We start from the raw sequence: 13,868 nt of genomic DNA on the forward strand, positions 1-13,868 counted from the left end.
CTTCACATTACCATGCTTGACATTTATACTCTTGTTTGCCCCATTGCCATCATGTCTCTTGTGTTTTCTGCAGTGTAACTTTCAGTTTTTTGTTAAACTTATTCTCCCTGTTTTCATTAAATATTCTACTTCAGTGTGATTTTGATTACCTCCTCCACATTAAATGCAATGAAGCTTGCAGGTATGCACCACAGTTATTCTTTTTCCTAATGCAAGTGAAGAATGAAGAACTTGACATTTCCTACATAAACTATCACATACTGAAAGAAGTTGGCACAGGAGAGGGAGGCTTCATCATTTTCACTTTGAGATGTGTATTTATTCTGTAGGGCATCATCTGTGAGCAGGATCCTGCTGCAACAGGCTGAGATGATCATTTCCACCGACAAGAAAATGTCAACACCTCTGTGACATATGTGCCCCCACCACCTCTAGTCCGTAATGCACACATTACGGACTGGAGGATGTGTACACACACACATCCACACCCAACCAAACACACACGTACACGCATGCACACGCACTCACACACGCATGCACACGCACACAAATGCACACACACTCAACGGGGTACTTAATTTGTAACCATTGAGAGAATTTGTTTTAGCAAGTGTAGACATGAGAGGTGCTCTTTTTGACACTTATTTCTATTTGTTTGATAAAATTATAGACTTATAATGCACAATGTTTAATTATAAAACCAATTTTAATCATAATTGTTTACTATCCAAACATCCTTGTTTCTGCACTTGTAATCCCAACTGTTTCCAGTTACGAACACAGAAACACATTGTAAAGTTTTAAGTATTAAAAAACAAAATTTTGGTTTGGATTCCAATACTAATAAAATACAGTATATTCATTTGATTTCAAAGAATTTAAAGCTTGTAGTGTGTGCGTGTACTACTTGTAACTCATTTACCTTGTGACGGGTTTTATCTGTTTTATTGATGTTTGTACTCAAAGGTCTCCTACAGGAGATGGACAGTCAGTCTGCTTGCAAGTCAGGCTAATATTAACTTACTTCAATATGGGTGAGTAAATGTCAGTATGATCATTGTCTTGTGGTAGAGGTTTTATTCACTTTGTCTTTGTGGTGTGAAATTATACATTTTCAATAGGACGTAATATAACACATTGCTACGCTTATTCAATTTGTATTCAATTTGTTATGAGTTGGTAAATATCTGAGTTTCTGGTTATACATTTCCTGAAATCTCACAGAGGAATGTTTCTTATGCATTTTAGGAGCGGGTGGATTCACAGTAGTCTTCAGCCTGTTTCAGATTTTCTTCATATCACACTGCAATGCAGGGAATATTTTGGTGTATCCTATTGATGGCAGCCACTGGATTAATATGGAAATTCTGCTAGAAGAACTTCATGCCAAGGGTCACAACATCAGTGTGATTAGGGGGTCCACCAGTTGGTATATCCCAGAAAAATCCCCCCTCTACACATCCATCACAGTTGAAATGGACAGTGATGTGAAGGACTTCTTTGCTGAGTTTATACAATACCAACTGCAGGTAAGTGATTAGAAATGTATGTGTTGGATTTAATTTGCGGTTTTGCACTAACTGCACAGAAAGTTATCAAAGTTTTATTCATTTTTATTTCAGGTGCACCAAGAAGGGTCCTCACTGATAACGTTCTTCAAGCTCACAAAGAAATTTATGTCCTTTGTTTCTGTGGGCCACACCCTTTGGTGTGATGCTGGAGCAAGAATCTTGGATAATCCAAAGTTGATAAAAAGCTTAATAGAATCAAAGTATGATCTGGTTCTTACTGATCCAGGAATAGCACCAGGTGTTGTGTTAGCTAAATATCTTAAACTGCCATTAGTCCTCAACGTTCGCTGGATTACTAGTGGAGAAGGTCATTTTGTGCTGGCTCCCTCTCCACTCTCTTATATTCCAGTGAACCCAGGACCCGGTCTAACAGACAAAATGGATTTCATCCAGAGAATCCAAAACATTTTTTTCTATAGTATCATATTGTTCCAGCAGAAATTTGTGGTGGGACCTATTTATGATTCCATGTGTGATAAATACATTGAGGGTGGATGTGACATTGTCTCACTGCTTCAAGATGCAGATATTTGGCTATTCAGGTCAGATTTTGTGTTTGATTTTCCTCGGCCAACAATGCCAAATGTTGTCTACATTGGAGGATTCCAGTGTAAACCTGCACAGCCTCTACCAGCTGACCTGGAGGAGTTTGTTCAGAGTGCTGGGGAGCATGGAGTCATCATCATGACTCTGGGAACTTTGGTCAATGCTTTACCCGAAGAGGTTGCGGATGAAATTGCCAGTGTTTTTGCCAAGATGCCCCAAAAGGTAAAACATTTTCTTTTTCATACTTCTCATTTGGTAATCAAATAACCATAAAGTGGTATGAGCTGAAAGAACAAGACAGAATTGTCTGAGTTGTGATCTAAATGCTAAATGGAGTGGACTGAATTATTGTTGAGGTTTTATTGTTTACTGCCATAGTATACATCTATAGACACCCATACATCATTGGGGTTGTCCAGGGGCACATCGTACAGAAGACGTGATGACCAAATGGCACAATGAAAACCACAACAATGTTTCTCCCTCTTGATCCATTTTTAATGTAGTGATTATAAACGAAAACCTTGAAGAGCAACTTCATAGTTCAAATGGAGTAGTGCTAATTTATTATGGTACAAAGTCTCCTCAACCAATAGAGGGTTACTGATCTATGTTGCTGATCAGCAACATCTATTGTAGATAACATCCTTGTCATAGTAATGATTCATAGGTAAGGCAGATGGTTAGTACTATAATATACCTTTGTGGCTGCTCAGTTCCTACTTGGTAACTGAAAATGTCCTTAGGGAGTTGTCATGATCTTCAGATCTTTTTGAACCGACAGATTTTGAAGCAATAGGAGACCCACCAAGGAATTTACGATCTGCTCCTGAACATGCACTGACATGAACCCCCGCCTGCTGAATCAATAACCACACTGAAGAAAACTGGCATATTTCTTACAGTCCAATGAACCTGCCAGATTAAAATGTGGTGTAAGAATTTGTTTTGTAAAGGAGGAATGTGGTTAAAAACAAACAAACAAACAAACAAAAAAAGATCTCAAAAGGGTTATTGATTAAACTGAGGAAAGGAATAATTTGTCTTAGAAAAAATTGCATTAAGATGACAACAATCAGCACTGTTATTTTAACTGAAGAAACCAATGAGCACAGCCAAAGAACCACAAAGGGATGCTTTTAGAAGACAACTGATTTTCAAGTTAAAATACAAATGGTAAATATATAGATATGTTTTTGATTTGTCCATTTTAACTCAGGTGATTTGGAAGCAAAGAGGAAAGCGCCCCTCTACTCTGGGCAACAACACTCTAATGATGGATTGGATGCCACAGAAAGATCTACTTGGTCACCCACAAATAAAAGTCTTCATAGCTCATGGAGGTACAAATGGAGTCCAGGAAGCCATTTACTTTGGAGTCCCTGTGCTTGGCATACCCTTGTTCTTTGACCAGTATGACAACCTCCTACGTCTAGAGAAAAGAGGAGCAGCAAAGATTATTCAGCTCCATGAAGTTAATGGTCACAGCTTTGAGAGAGCTGTTAAGGAAGTACTTCATAAACACAGCTACAAGGAAAATATGCAAAGACTATCACGTTTACACCAAGATCAGCCAATGCCACCCATGGATAAGGCCACTTTCTGGATAGAGTATGTGATGCGCCACAAAGGAGCTCCTCACCTCCGCACAGAGGCTTACAAGATGCCTTGGTACTCATATCATTGCTTAGATGTACTACTCTTTTTAGTGACTTCTGGAGCTGTGGTGTTCTTCTCTGTTTTTGCTTTTTTTAGATTTCTATTTTGCCAAAAAAAAAAGAACAGAAAATATAAACAAAGCTGATTTGCATTAAACTTATTTGTCTGTGGGTTTGGGTTCACAGTTGTTCCTGTGTCATATTTGTTTCTCTAGGTTATTTTCCGTTCGTGTTTAGATTGTCATATTTTACTTAAATTAGATTAGTTTTGATTCAGTTACTCTCTTACCTGGTTCTCACGCCTGGTCATGTCTTTATTCATTGTTATTCTAGTCTTGTTTTTCTTCTATTCTAGCCTTGATCATCATTTTCCCTTTGCATCAGTCTTGCCATGTTCTAGCTGAGCAGGATTTGTTATCCTTTAGATATCAGGTTTTATATCCTGTCAGCTTTTATTTTTGTAGTCTCTCAAGTCTGCTTCTCCTGTTACGTCCCTCAGTTCAGCATTCTCCCTGTTAATTTAGACAATTCGTTACCTGATGAGTCCTCTTCACCTGTCTCACAATTTTTAGGTTTTAGTCTTACCTTTGTCTGGTGCAGGATTCTTGTGCATTTTTATGTCTGCTAGTTGAGTAAACACTCATGTCCATGTCAAGTTTTTAAGTTGAAATAAATTTTCACTATGCAATATTTTTGTTTGCATTTTGGCTCTTCCCTATCTCCGCCTTCCCTAATCTTGACAATAACATCACAAAGTGTAAAAGTGCTAATCCACTGAAAACCAGCTCAGCATTAATGAAGCCTTATATTTTGTTTCTCTTATTGAATACATTTCAAATCACATACCGACATCTTCTGAACAATCAAGTAACTATGTTACCTTTAGTTGGTATGAAAATGACACCTTGAAATTGGCCTCCATTTTTTTAAGAAGCTCCACTTTCTAACACTCCTTCTTCAAAACGTCATCAAAACAACGCTCCTCCGGGATGCCATTTACAACCAATCTTAGGAGCGATGGACTAAAGAGTAGTTTGTATGATAATCTCAGCAGATGCATAGCTCCACCTGATGTTTGATAACTGTTGCTGCCCCTAGTTTGGAGGAGCTGTTCAGAGGAAGTGCAGAATGTGGAGAGAAAGTGCAACAGCAAACTGCATCACTAAAAGTGGAGATTTGGGTAAATAGACAATGCTGTGTATGAGCAAGCATTTGGTACAACAAAATGGCAGTCAATGAAAAACCAAGGATTTCTCAAACATGCATAAAATCTCCAGTATATTCAATATAATCAATAATTAATCACACTTTTAAAGTATGGTTAAAAAAACATACTTTATGGTTAAACTATAATTTCATTCAGTTATAGTTGAATGAAACAATTCAATTATAATTGTTTCATAGTTGAAACAATTATTTCAACTATGAAAAAATTGTTTCTTTCTTCAGGCATGCCTGTGCACTTTTGCTTCTGAAGCTTGATCTTACATAACCCACTCTAATACGCTTGTGAAAGAGGTCATTGTTTCACAATGATGAAACCACTGTTCTTACTGCATGTGCCCTATTTACTAGCGAAAGAACAGATCGTCTCTGTTGCTGGAGTTTGATCTCAAATATCTACTGATTTACCTTGAACAAGCTGTCTGTGTGGAAACTTAGGACGATCGTAGTCTTTACCAACATTAGGTAAGTAAAAAAGCACTTTGAAATGCCTTGCTGCTGAAATGTGCTATACAAATAAAATTTAATTTGATTTTGATTTGATTTAAATTAAGAAATCATCTGAAATTGGAAACTGAGGGTACTATAACTTTTGATGTTCTAGTCATTTTAAATGAACTTTAGCTGTAATCTTTTGTCCAGACTTGATTTGAATCTATACTAATGAAATACATTTACTTCTGTTTGTGACATTGTAGGGTCCATGGCTCTGACTTGTTTCTCCGGTATAATCATACTGTCCTTGAACCTAATCCTGTGGACATCACACTGTGATGGGGGAAAGATATTGGTGTTCCCTGTGGATGGCAGCCACTGGATTAATATGAAAATACTACTGGAAGAACTTCATTCCAGAGGACACAACATCAGTGTGATTAGGGGGTCCACCAGCTGGTATATCCCAGAAAAATCCCCCCTGTACACATCCATCACAGTTGAAATGAATGAAGGTTTAGAGAACTTTTTGACATATATCTGCAGGAGCATATGAGGGTACGTGTTTATGTGTATACTGCATGTAAAAGCCTGTCCTGCCCAACCCTGTTCCTCCAAGCACACTGCCCTGCATGATTTAGTTGTTCCCCTGCTTCTACCACACATGATTTCAATTGATGGTTGATTAATAAGCTTTTGTTGAATTGCAGTCATCTGAATCAGGGGTCTTAAATCAGGGAAACGTATAAAACATGCAGGGCAATGTGCCTTGAGGACCTGGTTTTGGAAATACAACGCTAAAGTATTGTAACATAAAGAAATGAAAGCTTTGTCAATCATTTCAGAGCTTTTTGGTTTCACCATGAAATGCATCTTGTGCCTTTTAACTGCAAAGCAAACATATGTTGAAATAAGAGAAAAATCAAATATCCCACTATTACTGATATGTTGAATCGCCTTTTGGTCCAGTTTCAACATATGTTGGTGAAAGTCTGCCAGAATATCCTGTCTTGACTTTGGAGTATTTGCCAAGCCAACTTGACAGTATTTGCAAATGTTCTCCAAATCTGAATCTATCCACCTTCAGATAAATCTAGAACCATCTGAAGAAAAATGTGCCCACAGACCATGATGTAGACACCATCTTTTCACTATATGTTGTTTATGTTGTTTTAATTATGCACAGTATGTTTGTGTCGATCTTTCTTTTGGAAACCTAACTTTTGACCGAAAGCCCAAGTTAGGTTTCATCTGACTATGACAAAATATTCCATAAGACCAAGAGAGTTTGTTCCAGAACAAGATGTTTTCTTTTAAAGAGAAATATTATTTTAGTTTTACTCCTTAGCTTAGACATGTTAAAAATACTAGAGACTGTTGTCACGTTTACAATTCCAACACGAAACAGACATGTCTGCTGTTTATAATCTTGCAATAAGATTTTTGGACCTTTCTGACAACTTTCCATCTAGTTTTTTTTAATTATCAAAGTCAAGATAAACTTTTTCCACGGCAAAATTTGTTTTGCAGCCAACAAAGAACAAATGTAAGCAAAAGTATAAATATGACAAACTGAAATCTAAAAATAACCACATCATTACACATCAATCAGCATACAGAATTTATGGAGAAACATTCAGCACCATTAATCTTATCATCACTATATTTATTTCACATGAACCTTGCATTTGAATTGGCAAATCTAGACTTTTTGTTCTTAAACATGTTTCATGAAGTCATGCTTTTAACGACTTTTTTTCTGTTTCACAATTTTCTTTAGGCACAGCGAGAAGGGGCTTCACTTTTGACTTTCTTGAAGCTCACCAAGGATTTCCTTTCTATGATTACTCAAGCCCATTTGCTGTGGCGTGATGCTACAATTCAGCTTCTTCAGAATCCAACTTTGGTCAAAAACCTAAAAGATTCCCAATATGATTTGGTTCTTGCTGATCCAGCCATGGGTCCAGGTCCTGTGTTAGCTAAATATCTTAACCTGCCTTTAGTCCTTAATGTTCGCTGGATTACCAGTGGAGAAGGTCACTTTATTTTGGCACCTTCACCCCTCTCTTACATCCCAGTGCCTGGATCTGGCTTAACTGACAAAATGGATTTTATCCACAGAGTGAAAAATCTTTTTTTTTATAGTATAATACAGGTGCAGGAAAAGTTTCTTGTGGGACCTATATATGCTAATTTGTGCAATAAATACATTGAGGGTGGATGTGACATTGTCTCACTGCTTCAAGGTGCTGACATTTGGTTGTTTAGGTCAGATTTCGTGTTTGATTTTCCTCGGCCAACAATGCCAAATGTTGTCTACATTGGAGGATTCCAGTGTAAACCTGCACAGCCTCTACCAGCTGACCTGGAGGAGTTTGTTCAGAGTGCTGGGGAGCATGGAGTCATCATCATGACTCTGGGAACTTTGGTCGATGCTTTACCCAAAGAGGTTGCGGATGAAATTGCCAGTGTTTTTGCCAAGATGCCCCAAAAGGTAAAAAAAAATGCATTTTTCATATTTAGGTTTTGAATTGTTTTAGGATCAGGTCATGGAAAATGTCCACAAAACAGACACCAGATACTTAATAATAAATTCTTCTAATCAAGTTTGAGTGTGAAGTTTCATACAGAGAATTATAGCAGTGAGGAGAAGGAAATCAGGAGAAACGCTATGAGAGCATTGCTTTGGAGATCAGGCAAATTAGCTCCTATCCAATAATTCAAAAGCTTTCTGATGTAATTCAGCACGATAATGAATGACCATTTTGCCAAAAAAATACAAATTCTATATTCCTTCTGTATCAACTTAGATTTTTTTCCAGTTCTGATAAGAATTACTGCACTGTTTTGCACAGGCAATTGTTAGAATGCCCTATCCAACAACTGTGTCACCAAAACTGGTTTAAAAACTAACTTGCATGTTTTAAAAATTATGCAGTGGCCTTCTCTCTATTTTCCAGACTCCCATCTATGTTATACTTCTGAAGATCTAATCCTTTACAAGTCTAATCCTGGAAGTTATGTAGCTGCCAGCTCCTTCTGTTTTCTACTGAGGACACTTTTATTTGACTCTATATCTCCATTTACATGTAGATTTCCCTCTGCAACATACAGTACAGTTCAGCCATAAAATGTCACTTACAACTAATAATTTACAAGTGGCTAGTGAGGAGAAATTTAAAATCCTGATGCACACTAAGACCACAGTGGCATTGGAGTTTGTCTTTGACATAGATAAAATGTTTTATCCCAACAGCAGTTACAGATTGAAGAGGATCAATAGCTATCAGTTGACATTTTGTTCCATCAGAAAATACTTACAGTAAAAACTACTCTAAAAGAAAGCTCAGTCTTACAAGACCAACTTTATGCTCACAAATAATAACCGTGATGAACTCATTATCCTCCTTATCTATTTATTCTGAGATCTCCCCACTGTTGTCTGCATAGAAGATATTCATAGCAAAATACTCATACTATCTTTTTTACAGTCACATTTGCATTTGTTTTAGTTTATTTAAAAAACGTCTTTGTTATCCTAAAATGTCATATGTACAACAACTAGACATTGCAAACCCAGACAACATTAAGTGGCATCATGCACATGGTGCTCCCTTCCTGTGTTGTAAAAAGACAAAGATATTTGAAATTACTTTGCTGTTTTAAACCGAATGGAATGATATTGATTTAAGTTTCATCCAAACAATATTAACCAGCAGCCCTCCCGACCCCACTGGGGACAAGCGTGTAAGAAAATGGATGGATGGATACAATATTAATGATTTTTTATTTCTGTATATTTGCCATGAAGATTATAACATTAGCCATGCCATACTTGTATTGTGCAAATTTTGGCCTTCACTGAACATTTACATTGTTTGTGCCTTTTATTATCAGGTGATTTGGAGGCACAAAGGGGAGCGTCCCTCTACGTTGGGCAACAACACTCTAATAGTGGACTGGATGCCACAAAAAGACCTCCTCGGCCACCCGCAGATCAAAGTCTTCGTCGCTCATGGAGGAACAAATGGAGTCCAGGAAGCCATTTACTATGGAGTCCCTGTGCTTGGCATACCCTTGTTCTTTGACCAATATGACAACCTTCTACGTTTGCAGGAAAGAGGAGCAGCAAAGATTATTCAACTAGCTGATGTAAATGGTAACACATTTGAGAAGACTATTAAAGAACTGCTCCATAAAATCAGCTACCGGGAAAACATGCAAAGACTTTCCAGCTTACACAGAGATCAGCCAATGCCACCCATGGATCAGGCTACTTTCTGGGTAGAGTATGTGATGCGCCACAAAGGAGCTCCTCACCTCCGCACAGAGGCTTACAAGATGCCTTGGTACTCATATCATTGCTTAGATGTTCTAATTTTCTTGGTGACAACAGTGACTTTGCCCCTATTTTCTATTTTTGCCATTGCTAAATTTCTTTGCTGTACAAAGAAAAGGACAAAAACAAAACAGAATTAATTTAAGTCAACCTTGCTTATACATATAGAAATAGTCTAAAATTGCTTTATTTGGACAAATGCATAATTTCTTTCACAATGCCACCCAGTGCCAATACAAAGAACATTTTCTAAATATAACAACATATATCAAGAAATTATGATCTCACTGGTTTACCAGGAATAAACTATTGATAATATTCTGCTTGTCACTGATCCTCATTACTTGTAATTGTTGGATGCTTGATTCCAACTGATAAACAGATAGCAGGAACCCCGACAGGGAATTCTTCTTTTGCTGATGTTGTCTGGCGCATACACGGTACCTGACAGAAAGTCTTGACCAAACTTTTGCACATGTAAAAAATAATTTAAAATGGGTTTGCCTTGTTGTACTTTTATGATTTATTTGAAAGTTTGACTGATGTGAAAACGCCACTAGACAATTCAGGGGAATTTAATTCTGAGTTGCTATCTATACATTTCTGATAGTTGTCAACTAGTCAACAATACTTTTAACACAAAGTGGTTTGAATTTCTTGGCTAAAAGCTGTCTCTCAATCTCTAGGTTTCAAAAAATAGAAAACAAGTTCTAAATTACTAAAGCCTGCTTTAAAGGGTATGTATAATTATTTTGGTTACTTTTCCTTTCCATCTTGCTGTGTAGTAGAGTACTTGTATACATTTCTGTGATTGAAATCAGAAAATTGACTTGATTTGTGTGCACAACTTGTTTATTATTGTTCTTTAGCAAATCTTTGTGGCTTTTATTTAACAGCTTAGTGTGTTTACTTAAAATTAATTATTCTGTTGTCTTTTTACTTATTAGGAAATTTCAGAAAAAAGTTGGTTGCATTGGATTTCAATTAGGAGCACAGGAGTAATGGTGACTAAATAGTATTGCAAGCTACACATTTCAGATTCTGATTGTGGCTTTGATGTTAGATGGAGGTCAGTTTAAAATGTTAACATCTCTCCTGCTTTTGGTGAATAATTTACATATCATTCTCCTAATACAACATCATATATTGTCGTTTGAAGAAAAGCTGTCCAAATAACCAAAAGACTTTAACATCTGCAGCAGGATTAGCCGAAGTTTACACAGAACAAATCAGAGTAAATGTAAGAGGAAGCACACAATCCTAATCTGCTTCACTCAGCCTGTTCTCGGCTCTGGCTCTGTTCCTGTCTCTGCCTTGTTTCAGATGACTTGGAAAATATTTTCTGTCATAGTAGTCTAATGAGATCATGTTTGTGTTGAAAGCTTTTTCCTTGAGAGCTCTGAATGAAAACTGCCCTCACTTACTGTGTGAATGTTAAAGGGATATAATCACCAAACAAGAAATGATAGTTAAATGGGGGGAAAATAAACAAAAAAACATATGACCAACCTCTTCATAGCATTCATGGCTGTTTAACTTTGTCATATTTTATTACATTAAAGCTACAACCTTGAGAGTACTTTACTAGTCTTTTAGGGTTTTTTTTTTACAATAATCCACTGCCTTTTGTTTAATCATCAACTGGCTGAAATCAGACAACAATATGACAAAGTTATAAATGCTTTAACTTTGTCATATTATGAAATAAAATTAAGATGGAACATTTCAAATTGTATTCATTTCAGAAAGTTTGAACATGTGACTGTTTTAAGTTTACCAACATTTATGCTAACGTCATATTATAATAATGGAAACAAAAAAATATACTTTTAAATGATAATTTTATACATATTCTGTTTACAGGGATCATGGGATGTACTTGGATTTACTCAAACATTTTTAGTTTGCAGTTCATCTTTTTTCAATAAATCATGCAATGGTAGAATCAAGAGTGTATGGTTTGATCTTTTTCAGATTAGATTTAATAGCTGTTACATGCATTTATTATCTACACACTAAAAGTATACCTTTGTCAGACAATCTCTTCTTGTGAAACTAAAACACCTTCTTGGACCAATTGTGTCAATGAAGCTTTTTAGAAGTCTTTTAGAGGTCTTTACTCTGTCCAGAAGGGTATACCCAGTTTATTTTGACATGCATTGAGTCTTCTAATCAACCTAATGTTTTGCTAATGACTAATTACCAAAGCCGAACTTTATTACTTCACCTCTAATGTGTATGTTCTGATGAAGACACATCCCTTTTTTGTAACCTTACCATATGAAAATTTGTAACTTTAATTATCTCCTGAAATTAAAATTCTGGATTATGTACTAAAGAGGAGCTTCACACAAACACCATCAGACTTGAAGTTCCCAAAGGGCTTCTCCAAGGCATGATATCATTCTCTCTACAGACATAGATCACATTCCCTTCTGTCTATGAACAAATACTTGCCAGAGGCACAAATGGTTTTTATTCATCTGCACAATAAAGCCTGCTCTATAGATTTTGTGCAGGCAGATGTTGCTGTCTGTTCACAGTTGGAAAACAACATCGTCGAGTAATGGGAAATTTTCCCAGACAATTTTTGCTCTCAAACACACGATGAGATCCACTCTACATATGTAGTAACTTTAAAGCAAACCATTACGCATACGGATTTTGAATATGAGTACTTTCAACGTGGTAAGATCACGTGAGTTTTTCTTAAATTGATGAAAATGGCGGTTAGCTCAGCTGGTTGGAGCGTGGCGCTAATAACCTCAGGTCATGAGTTCCACTCCCATACTGAACAGTAGGAATCTGAAGCCTTTCAGAAAATAGCAGAAGGCTTTAAATTAAACCATTATGCATGTTGATTGACCATGTTTGTCAAGATCATGTAAATTTTACTTATATCAATAAAAACACATCATTGTGTAAGGAATGTTAGCTTAGGTGGTAAGAGCATGGTACTAATAACATTAAGGTCATGTGTTCAATCCTGGTTCTGGCCAGTTAAAATATAAAATGTTTCAGACAATCAACTCTTCAAAATAAGAAAAGGCTGGGAAAAAAAATCAACACTTCTAAATAAAAAATGAAGTTAGTGAGTTCATCCCTCTCACAGGGCATATGTGTTGATCAGTACAATTATTTTGCCACACACTGTGACCAGTCAGTCGTGGTCAGGGACGATGACAAAGAACTCTTTGCAGCGGGATGGGCTAGTGGCGCAATGGATAACGCGTCTGACTACGGATCAGAAGAGTCTAGGTTCGACTCCTGGCTAGCTCGAGTAACTTTTCTTCTGTTGTCCATATCAGCCGCAAATTCTTCTGACAAGAAGATGTATGTAGGATTCACTTTGAAACATTTTCTGATGCAGCTCAGGACAAAAACTTTGGAAAATACTGTTTTGCTTCTTGACAAAAGAGCACAGAGACAGGAGAAGGAGGAGTGAGAGGGCAGGTCAATTAGACACTTTGAATGTATTGTGAAAAATTTGCCAAAGCAGAGGATGGTTTTGAGCCATCGACCTCTGGGTTATGGGCCAAGCACGCTTCAGCTGCACCACTCTGCTTTTACTTCAGCTCAGCTTGTATGTATAGCAGGATAGCTCAGCTGGTTAGTGGTGCTAATAACGGAAAAGTCATGGGTTCAATTCCCATACTGAACAGTTGAAACCTGAAGTCTTTCAGAAAATCTACTCTTCAAAATAGCAGAAGACTTTAAATTAAACCCTTATTGTGGTGAAATTGTAAGTTTTTCTTAAATCAATGAAATATCACCATTATGTATGGCCTGTTAGCTCAAAACAAAACTGAAGTCATTATTTTTGGACCTAAAGAGGAACGATCTAAAGTCAATGCACAGCTTCAGTTATTACAACTAAAAACTGGCGATCAGGCCCGAAATCTGGGAGTAGTGATGGACTCTGACTTGAACCTTGCGAGTCACATAAAGACAGTTACAAAGTCGGCCTTCTATCACCTGAAGAACATCTCCAGGATTAGAGGACTAACGTCTCAGCCAGATCTAGAGAAACTCATCCATGCGTTTATCTTTAGTCGCATTGATTATTGTAACAGTGTCTTCACAAGGCTGTGCAAC

The 13,868-nt window shown here is 36.9% G+C and overlaps 1 protein-coding gene, 1 non-coding gene and 1 pseudogene across 2 annotated transcripts; all 3 read left to right on the forward strand.

Annotated features, from left to right (window-relative positions):
- The first annotated feature begins 976 nt into the window (after nucleotides 1–976).
- LOC129373505 (UDP-glucuronosyltransferase 2C1-like) lies at nucleotides 977–4,465 on the forward strand. Its single transcript, XM_055051467.1, has 4 exons — nucleotides 977–1,034; nucleotides 1,249–1,529; nucleotides 1,623–2,339; nucleotides 3,337–4,465. Exons 1-4 carry the CDS (start codon nucleotides 1,031–1,033, stop codon nucleotides 3,919–3,921), a joined length of 1,587 nt encoding a protein of 528 aa, XP_054907442.1. The 5' UTR covers nucleotides 977–1,030; the 3' UTR covers nucleotides 3,922–4,465.
- An 858-nt stretch (nucleotides 4,466–5,323) lies between these two features.
- LOC129373506 (UDP-glucuronosyltransferase 1-2-like) lies at nucleotides 5,324–11,710 on the forward strand (annotated as a pseudogene).
- A 1,269-nt stretch (nucleotides 11,711–12,979) lies between these two features.
- trnar-acg (transfer RNA arginine (anticodon ACG)) lies at nucleotides 12,980–13,052 on the forward strand. Its single transcript has one exon. It is a non-coding gene; the product is annotated as a tRNA-Arg (tRNA).
- The last annotated feature ends 816 nt before the right edge of the window (nucleotides 13,053–13,868 follow it).

The sequence above is a fragment of the Poeciliopsis prolifica genome, unplaced genomic scaffold, assembly GCF_027474105.1.
Source record: "Poeciliopsis prolifica strain line A6 unplaced genomic scaffold, Auburn_PproV2 SCAFFOLD033, whole genome shotgun sequence".
NCBI lineage: Eukaryota > Metazoa > Chordata > Actinopteri > Cyprinodontiformes > Poeciliidae > Poeciliopsis > Poeciliopsis prolifica.